Source organism: Antechinus flavipes, chromosome 1 (genome assembly GCF_016432865.1).
Source record: "Antechinus flavipes isolate AdamAnt ecotype Samford, QLD, Australia chromosome 1, AdamAnt_v2, whole genome shotgun sequence".
NCBI classification, from domain to species: Eukaryota; Metazoa; Chordata; class Mammalia; order Dasyuromorphia; family Dasyuridae; genus Antechinus; species Antechinus flavipes.
Genome location: NC_067398.1, coordinates 706,510,324 through 706,536,835, shown reverse-complemented (window position 1 = coordinate 706,536,835; position 26,512 = coordinate 706,510,324). Strand labels below are relative to the sequence as shown.

At 43.0% G+C, this 26,512-nt stretch overlaps 1 protein-coding gene across 1 annotated transcript; it reads right to left on the bottom strand.

The window, feature by feature from the left end:
* Positions 1–167: 167 nt before the first annotated feature.
* On the bottom strand, positions 168–26,512 carry RNF10 (ring finger protein 10). Its single transcript, XM_051972945.1, is given in 18 exon segments — positions 168–1,367; positions 1,818–1,976; positions 2,084–2,141; positions 4,007–4,107; positions 5,001–5,147; positions 5,743–5,844; positions 6,031–6,045; positions 6,048–6,147; positions 6,399–6,532; positions 6,714–6,981; positions 7,295–7,417; positions 9,828–9,988; positions 10,439–10,575; positions 10,658–10,842; positions 11,849–11,939; positions 12,529–12,728; positions 13,778–13,974; positions 26,334–26,512. Coding segments are annotated over 18 exon segments (2,424 nt in total). The 5' UTR covers positions 26,503–26,512; the 3' UTR covers positions 168–1,290.

Here is a 26,512-nt window from a genome sequence, read left to right as displayed (position 1 = left end):
CCTCCTCTGCTGACCGAATGTTCCCCAGCTTGATCTAGGAGGAGGGGAAGGGGGAACAAAGGGGGCTGAAGACAAGCTTCCAGGGTATGCTGGAGCCGTCCCAGGATAGGATTTGGCCAACAGTCCTAGGTCTGATTTGGGTTTTAAAAAAGAAGGCTCACGCTTCCTCTTGTGCATATGATTTATTGCAACTGTTTGCCTTCGCCATTACGTTACACCTAGAGGTCACTTTATTCAACAACAACAAAAATCCACATCACTGAAACTCGGCTTCAAACCAAACCCCAAGCAGTGCACAAGGAGACTGCTGCAGAAATCGAGGGAGGCGGTGGACAGGGCATTGCTGCTTTCAACCCAGCTCAGTATCAAGTCCGCGTGACTCGCGCTGCCTCCTCCTGCATCCCAATAGCCAAATTCTTGGCCGTCCCTGCTTGTGTCACTCAGACCTGTCCCATTAATACCTGCTACCCCAATTGTGAGGTAGGCATGTGGTTGCTTCTAACCAGACTTGTTAGTAACTTTTTCTTGCTGAGCCATTAGGTAGAGAGGAGTTAGAGAGGTTGAAGGGAGAGTCTCTCCTCTCTAGGCAAGTCCAAAATCCAACTATGTATGTACTTGGAGACCTAAAGCTCTCTGAAGTTGGCACTACCAGGCTCTCTGCTGGTCAGAAGAAAAACAATTGCAATTTGAGCTGGATGTCCTAAATCCAATCTACTCCCACACCCTTCTGTTCTTTAAAAAAGAAAAAGAAAATCCGGAACAGGTAGAAGAGACTTAACTTGTTTTAAAAAAAAAAAAAAAAAGAAAAGAAAAAAGAAAAAGATGTGAACTGTGATTAGTGTGTCCTCTAGAACCCTGTGAGATACGCAACAGGAAAGGGGGTGTCAGATTAGTACAGCTGTACCTTCGAGCCCACGTTGCAGCAAGTGCCCCGATGGCTCTTGAGCTGCCCGGGGAGGGCTTGGCCTCCCCAGGTGCCAGAAGCTAGGGTAGAATGGTCAAGATCACCTGCACATGGGCCAATACAAGATGGAATTGGCACAAACTAGAAACCTTGACTGAAGGTTTGTCATGTGAGTGTCAATACTTTATTCTGGTGTAAATATTGGAAGCTGGAAAATACACTGTATTTAAATTAGTTCCTTTGGTTTCCCCCTTGATCTGTGGAAACCCCCCCCTCCCCCCAACAGAGCTAATCTGTGCAAACTCAAGTCCTTAAAAACTATAGCAGCAAAACAAAGCAAAGGAAAAAGAAAACACAAGATGGAGAGGACTTGGGGGCCAGAAGCATCACTTGGTGTGGACCACCGAGGTGCTGAACAGCAGCTTCTTCTTTTGTTTCTTCCTTTTCTTTCCTCCCTTCTCTTCTGTTAAAGGAAGTACAGAGACAGGTCTCAGCCATGATTCAAGGCTCAAATAACCAGAGCCAGGGTGGCTGCAGTCCCCAAGTTGTTAATCGAGTGTATAAGGAACAGTGCAATGACGGGGATCCAGAGATATGGGGGCAGACCTGAAGACATTTCCTAGGAAAACTTATATCCAGAAATGACCCAAGTCAGAATTTGAGGGCACCCAGAGAACAAGCAAAGAACCAGACAAGAGGATTCAAGCAGAGGATGGGAAGGGGAGAGACTTAAGAAAGGGGTCTTCAAGGCGGCAGAAATATGAACTAATAAGCCCCGGAGAGAGGAATTCGTTTTTAGTCTGTGGTCTCTTTTGACAATTCACTCCACTAAAAAGTGGGGCCACCACCTCCTCTTTAACAGATAACTCCCTGCTGTTGAATGAGGATTTCAAGACGGCTTCTCGTCCCTTACCAGAGAGGAGGTCTGAGGAGGCCGGGGTGTCCAGTTTCAGGAAGGCTGCTTCAATCGCTTGGCTGAACGAATTCTGGAAGCTGGGCACAGGTACACGGTCTGAGTTGTCACTTTCCCCATCACTGTCCACAGGGGCAGGAGGAGCGAGGGTGTTCTCATCTAGAAAAGGCCAGCGTACTCTCAGGACAAGGATTCCGAATCACTCCCCTTATAGCCAAGGTTCTAAACCACAGTCCACCGATTTATTATTAAATATCTCCCCTCACCTTTCTTGGAGGCAGTTTTGGACCACATATCTACCTTTGCTTTTCCAACTCTCAGCATCTGCCAAAGAAAAGATGTTGTTAGCCGGGAAGAGCAACAAAGCATGTTCCAGTTTCAGATCCAGCCCCACATGTTTAAACTAGACCCTGGGCTAGTAAGGGAAAATATGACCCTAGAGCAGATCAGTTCTTGACAGAACAGTCCTAGCTAAAGCCAACCTAATGACCAGATGGGTTATAAAAAATACAAGGCCCTCAAAATGGGTCTAAGAGTAAACAGTGAATATAAATAGTTCTTGTTATGTCTCTTAAATTGTTTCATTGCTTCCTGACACATCTTCTACCAAAGGCCCTCCATTAAATAGCTTCCTCTTCCAATTCCTAAATAGCTTTAAAAATTCCCACTTTCTAACAATGACAAGAATAAGTCATATCTGTATCGCAGTTCCAATTAAGGCAATAAGGTGGCAAAGTGGACAAAGCACTAGACCCAAAATCAGGAAGACACAGAGCTCAAACCCCATCTCAGACATCTGCTGGTTATAGGATCTTGGGCAAGCCACACCTAACCACTCAGCCTCAGTTTCTTCATATGGAAATAATACCGGTCCCTCCAGGTTGTTTTGAGGATCAAATGAGATTAATAACTGCCAAGTGCTTTGCACAGTGCCTAGCACAGGGTAAGTACTCAATAAGCACCTCTTCAGTATCCACTACCCTATTCTCTTCAGCCTGTCCCAACTTTGAACTCTCCTTTATTTCCCCCTTTTAATAGCCATTGGCTCTCTTGAGATTCAGCCTTAACATTTTTTTAAAGAGCATTTGACATAACTCTGGGCCCCCATTTCCCAAGAATGTCATACCCAGGCTTTCTGGTGTATGCTTGGAAGTTATTCCTAATACCAGAAAGTAAATTTTTTTTCTTGTAAGAATCATTGAATGCTTAGTGAAAGGAACAAAGAATAATTCTCAGGTCTGATTTTCTGGGTTTTAACAGGTATTCTTAACTTTCAAGTAATGTTATCACTGTTTTTTGATCCACACAGTTTTCCCCCATTTAATGGAAATTTTTGTCCAAGGGGACACCACCTGGGTTTTTAATATACTGTCCTTAAGAGACCTCTAAAGTCAATCTGATTTCAAAAGAAGGAATATCATCGAAGTCAAGACATGTGCCAAACTCCTAGATACTTGTCTGCCAGCTTTGATATTTAGGAGGAATTAAACATCACAACCCTGTCATTTCATCACATTCTCGAGTTCAGCTTCAATCCATTATTTAGCAATACCAGCTTAAAACTTCTTTTGTGAAGGGCAATACCAGAGTCTCCAAGGAATCCCAAACCAGCTCACCTCCACCAAGACTACTTAATAAAACAACTCCATCAAAACTAGTGGCCAGGAAGAAATGAATTGTTGTTCAAGAAATTTCAGCTCCAAAACATTCTTCACTAGCTCTCTGAACATAAAGATTATCCTATAAACTTGGTTACAGTCACACTGCTCTACTATTTCTGAATACTCTTGTCAGATAAAATAAGGTTTGGCTGCCAAGGGTTTTACCTGAAACAACTTAATTTTTCTCCCCCTCTCTTCTCATCAAAGAGAAGAGAATGGAACTATCTAAAGCCAATATCACCTGGACTGAAAAGTCCTCCGTACACAGGTCCTGCTGGCTCTTCACCACAAACCAACTCACACTATTCCCCTCCAGTAATGGTTGTCAGAAGTGCTGCTATTACATCAACTAACTCAGACACTTGAATAACCATTTTCAAAGAGAGATGGAGAGGGGAATATCTAGAACTCATCTGTCTCAGACCCAGCTCTCTGAGACACAGCAGATGGTCTCGTGACCTTAGGTCAAGACCAAAATGAACAGCAGTGCCAAACACTCTTCTGCTTCTCCATCAGCAAAAGGTTTACCTGGGCAAAGGAGGGAAAAGGAGACTCTTCTTCCAGGCTCCCGACGCAGAATGAGGGGTTGACCTGACCATCAGTGGGTGACAAAGAAGCCAACATAGTGTCTGCAAAGGAAGAACCAGAGACCTAATCACAACAGTAACTCAATGAGAGCTGTTATTTTCCTCAGAAAAGGAAGAAAATTAAGAACATGAGCTAAACAATCCAGATATTTTAACCTACTTTGTCGTTTTACCTTGTTCCTAAAGCTAAAAGGCTCATCACAGAATGTGATGTTCACAGAAGTGAATTCTGAAACAGATTCCTTCATGTGCTAAATTCCTTTCTTTCCCACCTGAAATGCGACCTGGTTCCCAACTTCCAAAAAGTCCTGCCCAGTCACTCATCTAAAGAAGACTGAAATACCTACTTGGCATTATCTGAAAATGGGCAGGTTGATTATGTTTGTCCAGAGTCAAACCTTAAGCATAGATGGAAACGGAGCTGGTCAGGTCAAGTCTCCTCATGGCTCCCAGATGTAGTGGCCTGAATCCACCATGGAGCCATCTGTACCACCCACTCCTAAACCAAACACCACTTGAAGACCTCCAATGAAAAGGAACCCATTATCTCCTAATATAATTCATTGTTTGTAACCATTTTAATGGTAAAGTGTTTCTTTACATCAACCTCAAATGCCTCCCTTGGATGTCTATTTGTAATAAAAAAATGCAATGGTGAGAACCAGCTCCTTCAATGGTGTTCATTACTTCATTCCCAGATAGAACTGTCTAATGCAGACACTATGGAAACCACTGTCAAGAGCCAGTCCCTTTGGCCAACTTGGCAAAATACTTAACTTTCAGAAAATCTATCATAAAACAACAAAACTGCACCCTAAACTGAGGTGACATGTTCTGTAAAGAAGTTAATGACTTCAGCATTTTTAAGATTTAGTGCTGGGACTTTTGCAACTTATGAGCATCTATCTGGGGGGGCCATGATTTGACATACTCACCTGCATGGGACCCTGGGCTTCTGCTAAGAGGAGACTGTGAGAAGGAACCAACGCCCTCGGTGCCAAGAACCAAAGCAGGATCGGGGGAGCAGGCATTAAAGGCGGGAAACTGCTGCAGATTCTCTAGAGCGATGTGGACTTCGGGATCTACAAAAGAAGAGCAGGACAGCTCGGTCTCAGCCAGGAGCACAAACTGGTACCAAGGTAACAACATCACAGCCACTTCAGCCAAAATCATGCCCAAGAGAAATGACTGAGGATGTTGGCTCCCCATCCCAGCCTCTACCTCCCTTTTCTGTCTAGAATCCCTCTGGCAGTTTCTCTTCTAATTCCTAGAGCCCAGGGCAAAACCAGCAGTACAATAAGGGCCTACTGTTCCTTCCAGCCCCTCCTCCTCCCCCCCAACCAGCCTCAGAGAGGGCAGAGGCAACACCAGGATCAGTCTCAGAGAACCTGGTTTGAATCACAAGCAAATTCACACTCTCGGTCTTGAGTTCCTCATTTATAAAAATCAAAGTGTTGGACTTGATCCTCTCCAGGACCCCGCCTAATTCATCTGGTCTGGAGACCTGCAGACCAGAAGATCTCAGATGGAGCCCTAAGGAGCCAAGAAGGCCACATTCCGTCTCTGAGGGGAACTTGGAAAATGAGAATCCAACTCAGTGATGCATGTAGAGCTTCTGCAGCCCCCGCTGGGCTAAAAACCAGTGGGCGCTGCCCTTCCAGCCACCTCCTAACTTACATTTTCCCTGCCTCTTGTTCTCTTCTATCTCAATCCGGCGCTCCCTTCGCCTCTCCTCCCGAGCCTTTTTCTGCCGAAGCCGTCGCCTCTTCTCAATGTCATCTGTGGGTCAGTCGGGAAATGATGTGAGTGAAGTGCCAGCGGACTGGGGCCTTTCCCCACACTCAAGCAGCCAGGCTCTCAGAGGGGTCACAAGCACGACTCCCTCAGGCTGAAGCAGTTGCCTCTCATTGCTTTTCTGGCCATAAAAGAAAGTGGAGCACACCAGGGAGAGAGAGAGAGATTCACCTGAAAACATTTCCAGGTTTCCTTGGAAACGACAGGTGGCTGCAGAGCCAGTTCACAGATGCTGAATTCACAGGTGAGAGGCAGATGGCAAAGGTAGCGATGCCGCTGTCGCACGTCCTACAGTGCAGAGGGGAGCAAAGTTCAACAAAGACCTAAACACTGCCCTGCGGAGAGCGGGGAGACCGTGGGTACCATCCCCAAGAGTCTAGGCCCAAAGCCTCAGCATAAAAAAGGTAGCAGTCTGGACAAGTGGCGCCCCGTGTGCCTGGTGCTTGAGATATCAAAAGGGCCCGGCAACGACTGAAGTTCTATCACCATCCACTTCAAGAAGTGGGAACAGTGTTTGCACACCTAACACAGATGCTCACCTCTGAGATAGAGTAGCCAGCGATCTCTACCACTGTGGCGGTGATTTTCTCGGGGCTCTGCTCCAGGCTCCCATACTCCCTCACGAGGCAGCGCACATTCACGGGATGCAGAAACATGTACTGTCCGTCTTCCGCTGTAGGCAATAGTTACCATCACCCTTCATCAGCCTTCCTCCCTCTCGTCTCAAAGTTCTCCCAAAGGTGCAAACAGGAAGAGACACCCCCTTTGACAATCTGATTTTCCTTAAGATTAAGTTACAAAAAGGTTGAAAGCATGCTCAGGGATGACCAGCCCTCCTCCTAAGTGCCACTAACCTTGATAGAAGTAGTAGCAAGGAGAGCTGCCCAAGGATCTGGTACCGAGTGTGGCCTTGGGCTCCTGCTGGCTGGTTTTGCTGCAAGTGGTCCCTTCTGTATCATTTCCATCCAAGATCTCCGACTCATATACCTCTGTTACTACCCTCGGCTCCAGCTCAGTCACTGGCTCCTCTTCTACCAGGTGGGGAGGGGGAAGAGGAGAAGGTCCTCTAGGGCAAGGGTCCACAATTTCTTCATCAAAAGCAGACAGATACTCCAGTATACACTGTTGAAACAAAAGCTAATCAACGGCAAATCCACCTCCTGCTAAGAACACATGTCAGCATCATCCCATGGAAAAGGCGCAGGCCATCTGGAGTCTAGCACTGTCTTCTTCCTGGTGACTCACTCAGCTGGCCTCTGGGCGGTTCTACTTCCCCAAAACTAAAAGTGGGGATGTGACCATCTTCTGGGTCAGAGATGTAAAAAATGGAGGAGTACACAGTAAAGGTTTAGGGAGCCCTTGTCACAAAAAGAAGGTATATGTCCCCAATTTAGTGACAAGAGACAGGATAATTAGTATCAAGGAACACACCCACCTGGGAGTCGGGCTCTTTGTCCAGGGGTGCTGCTATCAGGACCAGCTCCTCTACTGCAGTCACAACATCAGTCACCTGACCACCTTTGGCTTCATCCAATCCTGATAGAGCTTCCTCTCGAGCCTAATGCCAGAGACAAACGTGAGTTCATCCCTTCTTGTTGAAAAAATAAAATTCTTTTTGTAGAGAAAGGAACCATAGCATCCTCTCCTAGGAGGAACACAAGGACAGCACGTACTCTAATCAAGCAGACTGAGAATCCCAGTTCAGGACCCCACACCACAAGGAAAGGAAGCACAACCTCGAAGTCCTCTGGGAGCCACAAAAGTGTCCTTCCTTCCTTGGTTGGACTAAACAACCTTTGGAATCCTGCCAACTCAGATAGGACAGCACCTTTGCTCATAGATGTCCTTTATTAATTACTTTCATTCACCAAGAGCTACATTTTAGAACACCAAAGACACCCGCCACTAGTGTTTTGGCCCAAAAGGCTGAGGGCGGAATGCCTTGACAGCAACATAAAAAACAAGTCTTTGTGATGAAAATCAAAGATGTATGCAGCAGTAAGAGATTGGTTCACAACTTTTAACTTGAGAACCCAGAACATCTGGCCAAAGTCTCATTTCTGCAATTCTTGATGCTCTTAAGTGTCCAGCAGGGGTCACCAGAGAGGAACTGAGCAGCCTAAAAAGGGACAATTTCCTCCAGGCTTTAATTCTCCCAAAGGTACTTGGGAAAACTTTCAAGTATAAATGTTCTACAGAAAAAATGTCAGCTGATCAGAATGCTCCAGGAATAAGGGGTCTACAACTCAATCAGGCATCAACAGAGCCAAAAAAACCAAACCATCTTATGACAACTGCACCAACATAAAGCTCCCCCATAAACCAAGGATACAGCCTTCTTTCCAGTCCATAAACTGAGTATTTGGGGAAGATGTATTTATTAGACAGGCTGCTGGGAACTGGCTATTTTGTGTGATAAAAATGAAAATGTTTAAGACTGCTTTTTGTAAAAAAATTTTCTACAATCAGACTGTTCATAAACAAGAAGGAACCTTAAGAAGCATTCCTCTTCCATTACAGAGCAGCTTAAATTCATCCTAGGCCTAAATGCCTTCTGGGTGTTGGAATGCATCCCTCCAACCCAACAAGCCAAGCCTGCTTCTCACTGACTTCCTTGTTTATATCTGTGGTTCCCTCTGTTCCCAGGCCCCTTGACCCAAGATCCAGTCATCTTTATCTCTTCCTTCTTTCTTTTAGGCAATGAGGCCTAACCACACCCCCTCTGAAATGCCTCACCTCCCATACCTGTCCTGCCTTTTGTAATCCTCCTGCTACTAATCTGTTTCAGACCCTCATTCCTTCTCATCAGAACTCTTCGTAGGAACAAGAAAACCAATTACCACTAAGGACAGTTACCTCTAACCTCTCCTGTATTTGGCCTTTGCTCAAGTGTCTTGCATTTCCTTAACACAGCTGGTTCCTTCCAATCTTATTCCCCAGTATGCTTCTGTCACATCTTAGTACTCTGGTCAAACTGGACATCCCTGGGGCCTGAACTCTTGCCCAGTCTTTCCAATCCGTACCTCTTCTGCTGCGCCTACTCTATGAGTAACATGTTGATCCCTTTTGTTAATCCTACAAGATGCCTTTACCTCTCCATCTCAGTTCACAAATACACCCACTCGTCAAGGCTTAGCTCAAAGACTCCTCTAAGTTTTTAATAAGGAAAAACTAAAGGAATAGAAACAAAGATGCCTTTCTGTGACTTACAAGTCTGTCTAGAAATCCTTTGACCTTGATTTCTCTCCTCCTAAAAAAGGATTATAAATTATATTATATACAAAGTATATGTGAAATCTGTGTATACAGTTCTGGTTTCACACACACCTTTCTTTGTTTTTCTTTTTAATGGCACTCTTCTCCAACTGCCAGACACATGGACTGTTTCCTTTTTTTTTTTTTTTTTTTTGCTATTACATTAAAACAGCTATCTTTTACATATAGATTCACTCATGATTTTGTAATAAAAAATAAAAAAGGGATACAACTGCATTGGGTCAGAGCAGTTTTGTGACACTGCCTTGTGGCTCATCAGAGCATCTGCACCTGTCTGTGGTCCCACCAATAACACACTGGAAGGCCTCAACTTTGCTTCTATTCACATCATCTACTACTCCAGGGTCAGCTCTATGATGGCACAGACCACATTTTATTCAACACCCCCTCCCTCTATGGAACTTGGCTATGCTTCAACAAAGCAGGCACTCAGTAAACACACCAATGAATAAGCTTCTTAGGGACTTCATTGCAATAAGCACAGACATATTATAGACAACTGAACATTCCTTTAAGCGTTCAGGATCATATCCTAATCAGGCCAAAGCACAAATTAACTCATGGAAAACAGAAGGCCCCGAGATACACACAGCAACACCCCAGATGGACCACGGGGGTGTGATTTTCAACACTACATCGGTCAATCCAGCTTCTCCCTGCATCCCAACTCTTCTTCTGCTTGGTCTCCTCACCTTGAGCTCCTGGAGGGCGGCTTCCACAAAGCACGCCTCAGGAGAGTGTTTCTCCTCTGCCAGCTGCTGCTCCAGGGCTGCCTTCTCTTCCAAAATCACTCGCTGTAGCACCTGCTCCTTGGAGGCCAGCAGGAGTTTGGAGTATTGGCTGTGCTGGTCATCTGTCCAAGGGGAAAAAAATCCAGAACCCCAACTCAGTGAACCTAATAGTGCTAAAACTATATAGCTAAAACAAACATCTATCATCCTCAAAGTTCGATCTTCATATACAGAATTTTATCAGGCTCAAAAGCTGAAGTTTGAATTAATTTTGCTGGTCTTATAATACCAATAAGAAACATATGCAGCAATACAACAGGATTGAGGCTGTCTACCAGAGTGGTGTAAAGGATCTCTATGGCTGCATATTGACTTTTTATTTATTTTGTTAAAACATTTCCCAATTACATTTGAATCTGGTTCTGGCCACACGTGGGAATTTGGGGACCACTTTCGAGCCTCAGGTTGACATCTGGTGAACCAATTCAAAAGTGAAAGGCCCAGTCAGGAGGCTCTGGAGAAGTTGTGCCAGGGTACTATTAATTAAGCAAGTAACTAAGCAGGTAACTCACCTCCAAGGTGAATAGGCTGTTCTACATTCATCCATTTGGATTTGGGTAAAGCCACTAGCACACCCTTCTCCCTTCTCATGAGCTGCATTGTGATGGTATCGCCAACAATGTATTGGCGTGACTCTGTAGCAACAACACTGTAATGTGGGAAGAGAACTGTCAAGTGGAGATACCGTGCACCTGAAGCTCTATGGGCTGGTGAATGGCCTCTGAGCTCACCTCTTGAGATCCTTCTTGTGAACAGAGCTATAACAGATGGGACATTTACTCCAGGTCTTCTCACTCAATGAAAGGTAGTGCAGAATGCACGCCCAGCAGAAAATATGCCCACAGCGTGTGATCTTGGCTGCAGTTGGCGGATAAAGGCATATTGGGCAGGACGGCACCTCATGACTACAGATGCGCTGCAGAGGCACAAGAACAAGAAGGGTCATTGATGTGAGGATGGGTCAGAGCAAACTGGCCGGGCTGCCCCTACCTGGCCATCCCAGACAAGCCTCAAAAAATTTTTGCATGCTGGTACCTTAGGCTGTAGATGAGAACTAATTCATAAATCACATTTGCAAGTTAATCTGTTACATTTGAGTTCAGCTCCATGTGAGCTCCTGAGACAATCCGTCCCAGTATATGACAAAGTTAAAATGTGTTCTATGCTCAGCAGAATTCTAGCTCAAATCAGCAGAGAAGCAGTTTGAGTTTGCCTTTAAATGCACTGATTTTCATACCAACAAGAACCCATGCTCTTTCCAAGGTAGGGAGAGGAGGGAGGTGATTCCTTAGAGGTCTCCTTTCTCATTAGGAAGATCTACAAGATAAATCAGGCCTAATGGTATGATTCAGCAAGAGACTGTTTGAAAGCTTCCCAGAACTTTTAGCATTCATAATGAATACCAAAATTAGCTATGACTCTATGACTTTATTTTTCCTTGTCTTAAAGAGAAAATACAGCTGTGTGGCCTACTCATCTGCTGACTGTGTCACTGGAGATAAGGTTTGGAGATATTTCTTATTTTGATTGTGTCCAAATAGCTGCACAACAAGCCCAATATCCAAACAGGCTGCTGCAAGTGAAATGCAATGATCATATTCTGGGTCTAAAAGTCAACTCACCCTCTCCCCCAAGTTCAATTGGCAAACGCTTTCTGACACTAACTTAAACCTTTTAGGAGAGTTAGAAGCTACAACTGAGGCTGTTCTAATCCAACTATCTCAATTACCAGCACTGATTCAACAGCCACATGCTGAATTCCTTATCCATGGAATATGGGGTTAGAATTTCACAACTAAGATTCTGCAATGGAGGATATAAAAGTCTCAGCAGAAACCTGATCTGACAAGAGGAAGGGAGGAAAGGATCACTTGAATTCTCTTCCCCACCCACTGTCAACAAGCTTAGCTGTTGCTACTGACCACTTGTTCCACAAAGTCCCAGTTGACCAACGTATCAGGGTCAGCAAAGTGCACTGTGTAGTCTTGGTCTTCGGACACCACAAATTGGCAGCTGGAAGAGTAATTGGGGAGAAGAGAGCAGACCATCAAGAGAACTAGCAAACAATCATGCTGTCCAACTCAAAAGCAGTCCCATATGCTATCTCAGGTACTGTACAGAATTCCCTACTTTGGCATGTTACAAAAGACCAAGTAAACATTAATAAGAAACCACTGAACTCAGTTTCCATATCAAAAGCCAGTCCAAGCCAGTCTAGCCCTTCCCCCACAAGCCTCTCTAGAACTAAAAATAGTCCAGAATGCTGCTTTGTCAAGGGCTAAGCAGCCAGTTTTGTCCCCAGTGGCTAGACTTGGGAAGCAGTGGAGTAAATCAAATGGCTGCCTGGCCTAAAACCAAGCTTTGTATTATGATAAGCTCACATACCTCTTTAGAACAATATGCATCTTTAAGAAGTGAGATTTGAATAAGGCGGCAGTTTTATGCTACATATGATATCAAAGTACCTCCAAAACCAGCCTGGCCCTTTACTGTATCAATCCATGCTTTGCTCCCAAACCATTCTTTCTAGCTACCCAAAATAGAGAATGATTACAATATCCTAGGAAGAATTGACATTTCTGCCTACTTCTCTTCTACTCACTTGGCCTGTAAGAAGAGCTCCTTGTTAAAAGGTTTTTGTCCCCATTTGTTCCTCTTCCCCCAGTTGCCATGTCCATTGCCTTCAAAGTGACCTGTCTGGCCACGGGGTTCAAAAGTGAAATTTAGTAAGTGGTTTAGATTTATCTTCTTAGGACCAGAGAATTGGGCAGGGCTGAACTCTGCCCGTTGAGCCTCTGCTACCTTGAGGAAAAAACGGCAATATTTTAGATAAAGATTGACAGAGCACTTATTTACTACAAATGCCAGTACAACATTCACTACTCATTCAATTCTACCTTAACCATTTGAAAAAATAGCATCATAGCTAACAGATTAAAACAAAGCATTTGTTCACTTTTAAAGAGAACAGTTAGACCAAGTAAAAGAGCCCCCAAAAGCTGGATAGGGAAATCTGTATCATGCCAATTGTTGTGACTAAGACAGTCTACCCCCTGCAGGGCACAAAGTTATATAAAAACTAAAACAGCATGAACCTCTGTTATGCAGACTAGGTACAAAAAGGTTTTTAAACAAAAGCCTGCAACAAGATGCCCACCTCCTCACCCTCAGTAGCTAATTGCTCCCTGGGCCAGTCTCAGCTGATACTGTCCCTTGGAAGTATACTTCCTAGGAGACCAACCTGCTGTGGCACAAGCTTAAGAATCTGCCAGAAAATACTCACATTTCTACTCATTTTTAATTGAAATTGACAGAATTCGAACTTGTGAGCTAACACCCTAGCTAGAAAAAAATTTATCAAATTAAAAACCAATTTAACAGATGATTGTGTACAAATATACAATCATCTGAAAAAGTCCTCTGTGTCTCACACATGCACAAGGCCCAGACTACAGTTTTATCATACTCCCAGCAATCCTATCATGAAAGGCATGGTCATTCGGCCAAAGTGCGACTTATAGCCAGCCAGGACATGTCATTGTACAACCAAGAAACTCCAAAGAGGGCATCATCCCTCCTACTTGCAGAGTATCTACACAAAGCTAAAGTTACCCAAATTACCCAGAACACCTCAAAACCCAGCAATTATGACATCATGATTTGCAGCCATCCTGAAAACATGTTTCTGCCTCCAAAGGCATGTCCACAACCTTCTGAGGAAGGAGCAAAAGTTTCAAGAACTGAAGGGCTTGTAACAAGCACTCAAGTTGATATTCAGTGATCTTCACAAAGTAGACAATTGGCAGGCTGCCAATACTTCCTGCAGTCCAGAACCTTCACAGAAGTCTTACCTCATCTCGTCTTCCACCATTAGAAAAAGAGCTAAAGAGTTTGCTGCTGCCGCCGCCCCTTTGAGGAGGCATCTTATTAAAAGTTTTGCTTTTCTGTGCGTTGGAGCGACGGGACTGGTTGTTAAAGTTTTCATTTTTAGGATAGGAAGTTTCACGTTTACGGTTATAACGTTTGGATCCACTCGCATTCTTTCCATCTAAAAAGCAAGGAAGTTTCATGAAAAGTCCAGACTTCTGAACTGCCAACCCTCCCCCCATCCCAATGGCTGGATTTGGACCAGACCATTAGGTTTCACTACTAGACTACAAAAGCAAAGGCACGACTAGCTGCATTAATCATAAATCTATGTTGTTTCTACTGAAATTTTTTGAAATTAGGGTGAACATTATGGTGCTATAACTTTCCCATCCTATTTTCAATTTCACCATAATGAACTATGTATGGACCCTCAGTGTTTTTGATGATTTTCTTAGCAAACAGTTTCAAGGGTTGATGATTTTCCTAATTCTATTCCCTGTACAGAATTTATAGTCATTGCTTTTGGAAACGAAAAGTACAAGACCTAGTGAAAATAAACTACTACTGAGCTGTAAGAATGAAGAACATGAGAAACTAAAAACAAAACAAAACAAAACCAGGGCAGCTAGGTGGGCACAGTGGATAGAGCACTAGCCCTAAAGTCAGGAAGACCCAATATCAAATCTGGCCTCAGATACTTAACACTTCCTAGCTGTGTGACCCCAAGACAAGTCACTTAACCCCAATTGCCTTGGGGAAGGGGGGGGGGGGAGAGAGAGAGACCCACCCAGGATGATTTATAATAACTAGTTCCAAATTAAGAGATGTAAAACAAAAAGTCAAATACAATAAAATCCAATCAATAATCACTGTCAAATCATAATCACATACATAATTAACAATACTGTCTTCAAATTATTCAAGTTAAAGCATTCAAACAAATATACATACACATAAACATACATGTAAGGGAAGTTGAAAGTAAATTCAGTCAAGGAAAAAGGATAATATATATTTTAGGTAGAAAATTTCAATGCTGAGCTAACATACTTAATTTAAATCATTAAGTATATAACTCCAGCCTAGCTTTTCACACACATCTATAAAACAGGCATATACAGGCATATAGACAAGGCAATCTACTTTAAATAAGTTACTTTAACTTTAGTTACCTTAGTTACCTTAAAAAATCATTACAGGATATTATTAGTAGAGTTAAGTGTGAAAGAATGAACAAAATTTTAGGAAACCCAATATACATCTATGATTTTTCAAATGTCTTTTATAATAGCTTTTAATTTTCATCATACATGTAGAATTCCAAACTTTTTTTCCTCTTTCCTTCCCTCTCTCCTAGACAGCAAGCAACCCACTATTACTGGTAAAACATAATTCTTCTAAACATATGTCCATATCCTGTGAAGGAAAAATCAGATCAAAAGGTGGGGGGAGAGGGGAAGGGGAGAGTCATGAGAAAGAGAAAAAAACAAGCAAATAATACTAACACCAAAAAAAAGGTGACAATACTATGATTTGATTTACATCATCTCCACAGTTCTCTCTGGGGGTGGCTTTCCCCCTCCTATCTATTGGAATTAATGAAAAAAGCCAAGTCCATCACAGTTGATCATCACACAATCTTATTGCTGCTGTGTATAATGATCTCCTGGTTCTGCTTACTTCCCTCAGCATCAGTTCATGTATGTTTCTCCAGACCTCTCTGAAATCATCCTGCTGGTCATTTCTTACAGAACAATAATATTCCATAACACTCATATACCATGACTTATTCAGCATTCTCCCACTGATGAGCATCCATTCAGTTTCCAGTTCCTTGCCATCACAAAAAGGGCTGCTACAAATATTTTTTGCACATATGTAGTCTTTTCCCTTTTTAATGATCTCTTCAGGATACAGATCACGTAGAGACACTGTTGGATCAAAGGGTACAATACTCTTTGGGGAATAGTTTCAAATTGCTCTCCAGAATGGTTGGATCAGTTCACATCTCCATCAACCATGTATTAGCATCCCAGTTTTCCCACATCCCCTTCAACATTTATCATCATTTTTTCTGTCATCTTAGCCAATCTGGGAGATAATGAAGTGATATCTCAGTTGTCTTAATTTACATTTCTCTAATCAACAGTGAACTAGAGCATTTTTTCACATGATTAGAAATATGCCCACTGATTTATACTCTAAATTGAAGACTTAAGAGATTAAGAGACCACCTTCTCCAAGACTGATGCCTGAATTTTACCAAGTTCAAATTTAGCCAAGGATGAATTCAATTCAATTCAAGAGATTCAAAAAAGAAAAAGGAAAATGGCCTATATGTACAAAAATATTCATAGCAGCTCTTTTCTCAGGACAAAAAACTTTTGGGGGGTGGGGACAGCTAGCTGGCGCAATGGATAGAGGGCCAGCCCTGAAATCAGGAGGACCTGAGTTCAAATCTGGTCTCAGACAGTTAACATTTCCCAACTGTAACTTTGGGAAAGTCACTTAACCCCAATTGCCTCAGCAAAAAAAAAAAAAAAAAAGAGGGAATGCCCATCAATTGGGGAATGGCTCAGTAAATTGGTGAGTCTTTATGATGGATTATTGTTCTATGGGAAATGAGCAGGATGCTCTCAGGAAAAAAAAAAAAAAAAAAAACCTGGAAAGACCTCCATGAATTCAAGCAAAGTGAAATGTATTGTATACAAAGTAATAGTAATGTTCTGGGATGTGCAACGTGAATATTGCTATTTTCAGTGGTGCAATCATCCATCACTACTCTAAAGGACTTATGATGAAAAATTCTATCCATACACAGAGAAGAAACTGATTTTTTCTGAACAGAGATTGAAGCAATTCTTTCTCATTCGCTCAATTTTTCTTGAGGGTTTTTATTTTCATGTAGATCTATGTTTAGCTTTTTTTTTTTTTCACAACTTGACTTGGAAATGTTTTACATAACTTCCCAAGTCATTTCCTAATTGTGGGTGGGAATATATGGTAGGGAACCTAGAACTCAAAAATTTAAAAAAACAAATTTAACTGGGAAAAAATATTAAATAAATTTAATTTTAAAAATTAGCGGGGGGAGGGGGGAAGGAGAGGGGGTGCAGCTAGGTAGTGCAGTGGATAGAGCACTAACCCTGAAGTCAGGAGGACCTGAGTTCAAATCTGGTCTCAAACTTTTAAACACTTCCTAGCTCTGTGACCCCAATTGCCTCAGGGAAAAAAAAAAAGCCAAGGAATTTGGAATCCCCAAAGCAGCCCTCTACAAAAAAGCGAAGGTACTACTGTCATACTTCAGTTTTTATTCAGGATGTATTCCAAATCAATGCTGATTTGTAACAAAGGCCAAAAGCATAATAGGAAGAAAGCTGGATTTGGAATCAAGAGGTCTTGGTTTCAACTACCTGTGGGATTTGGGCAAATCACAACCTCACTGCGTCTCATTTTCCTCATCTGTAGAATAAAGTAATTACACAAAATAATCTCCTCTAATCTTTTAGATTATCCTATTCCTAATTCATTAAGGCAAGAAGGGAAGTGAGTGAGTAAAGCAAAATTTGTGATTATTTTCAAAATACCTTTACAAAGTAAGAGAAACAATTTGGCTTGGAAACTAGAGCTGCTTTCAGGTTTAACTCCCACCAATGATATATACTGGCTGTAAACCTGGGTAAGACAGACCTTTAACAATTTTCAGAAGTCAGGATAAGTTTAGTTGGCTTTTAAACCTTAATGTCAAACAAAAGAGAGGGGTTTCTTTATTAAAAAAAAAAAAAAAAAAAAAAAAAAAGGAAATGAGGACAAGCAAATTTCCTTCACATTTCAGCTGCAATAGTGGTCACCTACCCCCATATTTGGTCAGCTTCTTCAAGCAGGCTCCATCACTCACAAACCTCTTTACCACTGGTGCTTAAAAGCTAGTCCTTTTATTACCATTTGGGCAAAATGCCAGTAACCAGCTCTTTTAATTGGATGGTCACAAAAAAGGGGATCTAGCCTGGAATGATAGTCATATTCCTGATAATTTTGGTCAACATTTCTTAGGGTCCTGACAACTTATTTGTATATTAAGATGGTGAGGATGGTTCATAATGATCTAAAATAACTAAGATTAGCCTCTGATTTGCATAGAGCTGTTAACTCACCCAGAAGTCCAGTCTTCAAGATTTCCCCCACCTATTACAACACTGGCAAGGAACAATTTCATAATGCTTACAGAATCACTCTGAAAGAAAGCAATACTGGGAAGTATTTGGTTCTGAAATACAAGGGATGACTGCAACTGACCACATTACAAATACATGATTTTATAACTGCTACATCCTCTACCCCAACCTCTTTGCTTCCACCACACTAGCAAGTTTATAAGACAGCAGAATGGAGGGTCTGTTATCTCTCACACTGCACAACCAGCAGCGGAAAGATTGCCGGTGCAGCCAGACCTGGCGCTCAGAGATAAAAACCCATAGCACTATTTTTGCAAGGACACTGTTTGTTTGTGGAAAGCTGGCTAAGATAACTTGGGGGCAATTTTTTTCTCAGACAAGCCAAAAAGATTCATCTTCAGACTGTTTAGCATGAAGGGTTAAGCAAAATCCTAGCCCTCAATGGACCTTTTCCTGAAGGAAGCACTTATTCTAACTAATGCTCTAAAACACACAAGAATAGGTGAAATGGCTCAAACTCAGAGTTCAAGATCTGTGGGGGTCAACAAAGCAGGGCCTCAGATGCTGACCGAGAAGCAGCTGTCCATTTACATATTTCCACAGCCAATGATAGAGCCTCTATCCAAGAGTCTCTCATTCCCCACTTCCAAATTAAGGACTCCATATCTTTTTAACACGAGTCACAACAAATTATTTGGCAACATCTCCATATATTATATTAATTGTGAAAGCAGAGACAGGTGGCCCTGCTTAGGTCAGAGCAACAGCTACAAGTTATTGCTGCTGATTCATAGGAAGATCATGGTCCTTACCCACAATACTCTGCAGAGTAACTGACAAATACTTCCATCATTCTGGGTAACACAGATGTTTGCTACGAAGTTGGCTAACAATTTATTTAGGATTTCAATAGGATAAATACTATATTGAATTGATGTAGCAACGTTTGGGACTGGAGGCCATTTGGGCAGGTAAGGGCTCCCTAGTTTGTGGACAGGGCAGAAAGAACCTGTATAAACTCTTCAGACCTCAGTACAAAATTCAAGTTTTTTCCCTTAAGCAGCACCTGTGGAGTTCTGACACATAAGACTCTAGCCTAGAAGACACAGATATTCTCAAAGAAGCTTGGTTATAGCAGGGGTCCTCAAACTTCCAGTTCACTGTCCCTCAGGCTGTTGGAGGGCCGAACGTTTTGTGGGCCTTTAAATAAAGTAACTTCATAGCCGGCTGAGGGGGATAAATGTCCTCAGCTGCCGCATCTGCCCCGCGGGGCATAGTTTGAGGACCCCTGGAAGTCATCCTAATTTTCAAGGCCAATATCAGCTCAAACTTCCTATATAATTCTAAGAATTGCTAAAGGCAAATAAGTTTACACTACCAACCTTTCTTTTGGCATCAGTAAACGAACAGTAACAAAAGAAGGCCACATAATTAACCTGAAAATTACCTCAATACCTGAATTGTTGCTAACCTTTAAATGATTGGGTCCACTTACCCTTCAGTGGGATGAGATAAAAGAGTCTTATTTCTGGAACATATAGCTTCATGCTTGCTTTAAACCTAAGTTTCCTTCTTTATCTTCATTTTCTCTCCAACTTTTTTGGGGAGCAATGTTCAAAAAATATTTCACGTTAAAAATTCTTAGAATTGTGTCTTAACTCTCTACTAAAAATTTGCATTTATTATTATAGGAAAGAAGCTATATCCATAAAATCCAAAGTACTACATAAATGTCAGCTACACAAATATAAAGGTAAGGGATCTTATCTGGGGGAAAAAAAAAACATTGTACTATAACTGGACAAAAGAATGGGTAATTCCTATTTAAAAGGCCAAGGAAATTTGAGGGTTTATCTTCTAGTATTCCAACAGAGTGAACACAAGCAAACTAATAACAGCAGACATTTAGAAAGCACTCTGCACAGTGCTTCATTTATTACCCCTCTGGGTCTCCACATCACTTATTTTAGAGAGGAAAGTGGGGTTCAAAGGATAAATATCTTGGCTAGGGTCACATAGGAAACCAAGGTCAGTACTATCTCCTAAACTGTACTTCTTCATCACCATCGCCAAGCACAAAGACAGTCGAGCTTGTGTTATAACTGAGATAACATGACCAATCTATGCAATTTAGTCATTTTAAACATTTAAAACTTTAAACATTTTAAACCTAGCTTTGGTGGGGGGTTTGGTAAAAATACAAAAAAAGCTATGGAGTCTCCAGCCCTTTTCCTTTTTTTTAAAAGAGATGACAAGTGTTCCTCTCATAATCCCACCAACCTCACCCCAGCTCCCAATCTGGATGCTTGGGATGGAGCAGTACTTCCAAAGGGTTCAACATCTGTTTATTAAATCACTTTGAACTGCATTCCTACTCTATGATTTGAGGGAAAGGCTGTCAATGTTATTTTGTTTTATGTTAACACACAGTCATACTTCAACCAACAGGTGAGTCATATAATTCAATACAATCCTGAAAATTAGCCAACACTTAAAACATCTAAAAACACCCATGGTGAACTTTATCCTTTAACCTTTATGTTATGTTAGGTCATGTTTGGTAGGGAGCAAACTTATCTCACTGCAGGCACACACCAGGGAGTCTTTTTCCCTGAACAACTGATAGGCACTAGAAAGCATGCGCAGATGTGTGTGGTTTCTTTGTTTTTAAGCAAGTTATTTTAAACAAACACTTCTGTCAAGAGATTGTCATCCGTGTGTTTACACAAGACTCAGGAAAAGCCAGGCCTCTGATTACAAAAGTCTCAGTACATTCCATAATTTTTCATTTTCATACAAAAAAATTTGGAAACCATCTTGGAAAAAAAATGGAGCAGGAGCAGGTAGAATCCATGTTAGATAATCAGAATGAATCCATAATATTTATCCAGAACACAACTTGCCAACAAATTAATACAAATACTTGCTTGCACAAGGCTATAACCCAAGTCTATATTATCTTGGGAACAAAAACTCGGCTCATTTTCTCAAGTTTCAGGGCAGCAGAGCATAGGTAATATACTTTCAATGAAACAGCTTTTTTAATGGTGTTACCTATTTTATTTTCTCCCAGGGGACAGATTTAGGAACTTTGTTAATAGCTGAAATAGAGAAGCTTCAATGGGACTCAGAAAAATTAGCAGGAAACGGTAAAGTCAAAGGTCAGAAACAACTCTGATTTGAGGATAGAATGAAAAAGAAAAACAATCCTTTCTCTTTCCATCAAGAGGATGAGGGTCTTATGACACCTTTAATTTTTTCTAAGTAGTTTGCCTAGGCCATCACATCACTCTGGGGCTAGCCAAAGAGACAATCTGTGTTCAACTTCAAAGTAGATTTGTGATTAAATCCCAGACCCAAGCCCGAATTCACAGCATTCACTGGTCACAGCTCAGCAAAGGACACTAATGTAGCTGAGACATTTCTGTCATTTTCTGAATTGTCTCAGTCTGTATTATAGCCTGACAGCTCAGCGAATCTGTTGTCTTGTTACAGATTTCATAAGCAAATGTCAAATGAAACAGTAAGCAACTTACAAATGTAGGTCAAGTGCTTTGTGAACCTGAAAACCCTCAATAAAGGGTGGCTATGACCATTGTGCTGAGGTACAAGCAGGTTACTTCCATGGCCCCCACTTAGAATTTGTTTCTGAACCTAAACTAAGGAGGTTCCTAATTTGGAGACCTTTGTTCTGTGTGAAGGAATGCTGCCGGACAGCTCCCTCACCCCATTATGTGTTCTTTAAGAAGAGAATATTAAAACTGCCTAAGACCAAACCACCCAGCCTTTATTCTAAGCTTCTCTGACACACAACCCACCTTAAAGCCGTTCAGACATCTCAGTCTCTGAAATCCATCTCCACTGTTGTAAGCCTTTCTTCCAGTGCCAACCTGTGTTCTAATCCCAACTTGTTTGAATGTTTCAAAGTGAATAGGAGGAAAGGAGGAGATGGAAAATGGGATTCAAGAGGGAGGATGGGACTTAGAAGCATTTGGGGATTGCATCAGAACCATTCTCTGGGTTTGGGAGTTGGGAAAAATAATCTGCTGCATTCCTGGGAGAAGGGCCTTGCAGAGACTTTGAAAACTACCTAGTTCAAATCCCCAAGGCCTAGTGCAGTCAGAGGGTGGCAGGAGCCAGACAAGCCCTCGGGAGGCAGCAGTGTCTTACAAAAAGAGCAGCTCCGGGATCCAGAAGGCCAGTGAGAGCCATGACCTGGTTCTCACATGTGGCTGGGGCTTCTCAACATGGTGAAGGCGTCTGAGCAGACAGCCTCCAAGACCCAGCTCTGAATACTCTTCTACAAGATATAATCGGAGGCCTTGCCCGCACTGGGACAGATGGGCATAAGAGCAGGGGTGTCTGCTGACAAACCAAGTTCTTCTCTGAAACGCCCACACTTTGGAAATGCTTTAGAGGGCACATGTTCACCAGGGAACTCCTGGCCACCTCTCTGCCCCTCCCCCTTCTGGGGAGAAGGAAGAACAGCTGAAAAGACAAGGTCACTGGGTGAAATGGAGGGGTCAGCAACATTCTCAAGTTCCAGAGGAAACCGATCCAAAGCAGCTTAAAGGGACCGACCTAATATGGCGGCAGAGACTAGAACCCAAGCACGTGGGCGAGGCAGCCCGTACCGAGGGACTCATGCTTCTTCCAGATCCAGTAAAGAGGAAGGGAGGACAAGGTTCCTGCTAGCTAGCCTCAAACCAAGGTGAAAGAAATGAGGCCTCAGTGGAGCCTGGGTCCTAATCCTGGCCCTGCTCCCCACATAGGGCAAACTTTGTTTCTCTCCCAGTTTCAAAGCCCAGATGTTTGACTTCAGTTTCACCATCTGGGGATTAAAGATAACAACCCTCTAATCCTTTACCTCACTGATTTTGGGAAGGAAATACCTTTCTTCAAAACTACAGGGACTCACTGTGACTTTTATGGACTCATGTGACTACACATGTATAACCTATATCTAATTGCTTGTCTTCTCAATGGGAAGGGTGGGAAGGGAGGAAGGAAGAGAATAAAAAACAATCATTAAAATTTGTTTATACACTTAAGAGCTATGTGGACATAAACTATCACAATGACACTATCAACAAACTCTGAAATTAGAAAAAAACTGGAAAAAAAAGCCTTCACTAAGAGAGGGCCCTAAGTCACAACTGGAACGAAGAGGCTAGCTAGTCTCACCCCCTTCATTTTACCAAGGCCAACCATACCAAGGTCAACATACAAGGTCACTGCCTTGCCCAGAGTAGCCCAGACCATAAGGGCATAAATTTGGAGTTTGTTTAGATGAAACAAACCCTAAGGTACCACAAAAGGTCAGCTATTACTAATCCAACATTCTGCAAATCTACAAAGGGCTTTCACTGTTGTGGTTCTGTCCTTTCAAGACTCCATGACTCCATTTGGGGTTTTCTTGTCAAAAATACTGGAGGAATTTGCCATTTTCTAATTTGTTTTACGGATGAGGAAACTGAAGCAAACAGGGCTAAGTGACTTGCCCAGGATCATAGATAGTAAGGGTCTGAAGTTGGATTTGAACTCAGGAATTCCTGATTCCAGGCCTCAAACTCTCTATTAACCGAGCTGCCTTCAGAGACCATCTAAGCCAATATCTTCGCCCCTTCCTCCCCCCCCCCCCCAATCCATCCTACATGAAGCAGGATGAAGCAGGAAACAGAAAGGAGAGTAATGGCTTGTCCAAGGTCACAGGCAGAAATGGGCATGGCAGGACTGGAGGGAAGGGTGTTTCCAGGCCTTGAGGATTATCTGATCCAACTCCACATATAGCAGATTCAGAAAGGGGTGGGGGGGGGGGAGGGGGAGAGAGAGCAGTCAAGATTACCCAGGTAATAAAGGACGGGGCCTTTTCAGCCTAAATGCTCCACTAGTCAATAGTTATACACTTGAATAGGATTTTAGACAAGTTAGCTATGGCCCATCTCTGGCACTAAATGAATGGGAACTGAAAGGAATCAACACCTCTCACTTTGTATGATCCCTTTCCACAATGTGCTAGGGAAGAAAAACTGACCCAAGTTTATTATGACCAATAAAGGGCCTTTACTGACTTCAGTGGAAGCTCCGTAAAGACTCTAAGTCACGTCAGACAGAGCAGGATCTCAAACAGGGGCTTTTTCAGACATGCTACTCAGAAGTGAATCACCTGGCCTGAAGGCAGCCCCACCCCAACACACTCCTAGGTCACAGCTTGGAAAGGCAATGGGCACGTAGAGAAAACTCATGTTAATGAGGAAAATGAGACTCAAAGAAGCTCAGTGACTAGTCCCCATCACAGAGGCTGAGTGGATACTCAAGGTCTCCAACTGCCACTTGCCCCCCCCCCCTCCCCCAGGTCAGCCAAATGACCTCAGGGCTCAGGAGACCGATATCATCTCATCCAACCAGGGACAGACCCTGTGCTGAGAATCCAACCCTACGTGAGGAAAATGAGGTCTAGAAGTTCAAGCCTGGAGGTGAAGAGTTGGGCCCAGGGTCCATATTCCCCCTCTCCAAAACCAGATCTATCTCCTTAGATCACACCTCTAAAAATGGAGCGGTACCAAGCTTTCATCTAATCCAACCCCACAGGAAAGGGAATATAACGACTCAAACAGCTGGTAACTGGCAGAGACCTGCTTCCAGCTGGGCCCTCAGACCCTGCCGGATAGCTGAGTGGGACCGACCCCGAGATGCCTACTTTGATACATTTAACAGAGGAAGAAAATAGACCTTAGACAAAGAAGAGCCTCTGGTCCAAAACCAAACCACTGTGAGGTGGCCCAAGCAGACGTGGAGCTCTGGACCTCCAGCCTTTCTGGTCTAGTAGCACCCTACTCTTTTCACTTCAGCACTGAACTGTCATCCCATCCCATGATCCATCCCCCAGTCTCAGGCTTATAGGCTTTAAAGCCAGAAGGAGTCTAGTCCCACCTGCTCTGTTTTATCAAGAAGCAAAGTAAGCCCTGGCCTTGAGGAAGAGACACAAGTGTTACTACAAATAATATCGATATTCTCCATCGTTTAAAAGGCAGCAAGGTGTAGGGGACAGAAACCTTGCTTTAAAGTCAGGAGAACTTAAGTCAAAATCCAGCCTCAGACACAGTACATTACTAAATCCTGGTGGACAAATTTGAGGTGGATCAAGAGATAATTCTCCAAACTTACAAATGGCAGAAAAGTCAGAAGATTTGCATTGGCAAAGAAAGCTTCTCACAGGAGAGTATAAACAGAAAAGAATAGTTCACATTTATAAAATGTTTTAAATATGGTACAGATGCTACACCAGCAAAGGAAATCTGAGGAATGTTCAGCCATGTAGAAAAACCAGGAAGGAATAATATGAGAAGTCATGAGAAGAGAGTATGTAAGAGGATGTCAACAGTAGGATTTAGCAAAAGTTAATCAATTTGGGCAAACGAGATTATTGGTAACAGGGTTCCAAGCAAACTGTAATTTTGAGAGAGTTAAAAGGAGCTAGCTGTTCACATCTCAAGGAGGAAGGGAGAAAATTTAGGACTCAAAATTGGAAAAAAAAAAAAGTTCTAACTGGCTTTACATGTAAAAGAAATTATTTTAAATAAATAAAATGCTTTAAGATGGCCTATGTTGTCTCTTTAGATCTTTACAAGAATCTCAGAAATAGGTACTACTGTTCTTGTCCATGTCTGTTTTTCTTTGGCAAAAAATTCTGTCACTGCCTTCTCCAGAGGATTAGAGCAAACAGGTGAAAAGTAACTTGCTGTCTGAGGCCAGATTTGCAATCGGGTCTTCAAAACTCTAGGCCCAAAGCTCTAAACATTTCCCCATCTAGCTAGCTAGATGCTGCTATTATTCCCATTATACAGATAAGCAAACTAAGGCTGAAAGCCGGTTTACCAAAGCTATCAAATCCGAGGAGGGATTTGAGCCTAACTTCCTAAATTCCATGCTCCAAATTAGTCCGAATTATAACCCAAAACCTCAGGCTTCATATCAAATCCAGAATTCTTTCCAAGCTTGTCCGCGAAAATTAAGAACCAATACAGTTTATGCGGTTTTTTGTTTGGTCCTCCCAATCACCTTACAAGAACAGGACAGAGTGGGCTAGGGAAGATTGGTTCAGGGACTACCTACAGTGTCAAGAGACACTGCAAAACTACCCCCTAACCGCCTCTATCTGCCCACAAGAGACTCCGAGAGCCCGAACGCCTCCTGGTGCCGGGGAGGACCCCAGCAGGCCTAGAGAGGCAGCAGGCCCGGCGCCGGGTCCCGCGGCCAACCTGGAGGGCTGCAGGATTCGAGGCGGTCCAGTCCCTGAGGGCACCCTTGCAGCTAGCTAGCTCGCCCGCCGCCCGCCAGCCCGCGCGCTCCCGTGCCTTACCGCTCTTGGGTTTAGACTCGCCGGCAGGCCCCGCCGAGGTTGCGCGGGGTGGCTGCTGTCCTTTGCTGCTGCAGCCCCCAGAGGCAGAGGAGGAGCTGGGGGGCCCGCTGTTCTTGTCCATGTCGGGGGCGGCGCTGCTGCTGCTGCTGCTGGGCGAGCTGTGCGGCATCAACGGGGGC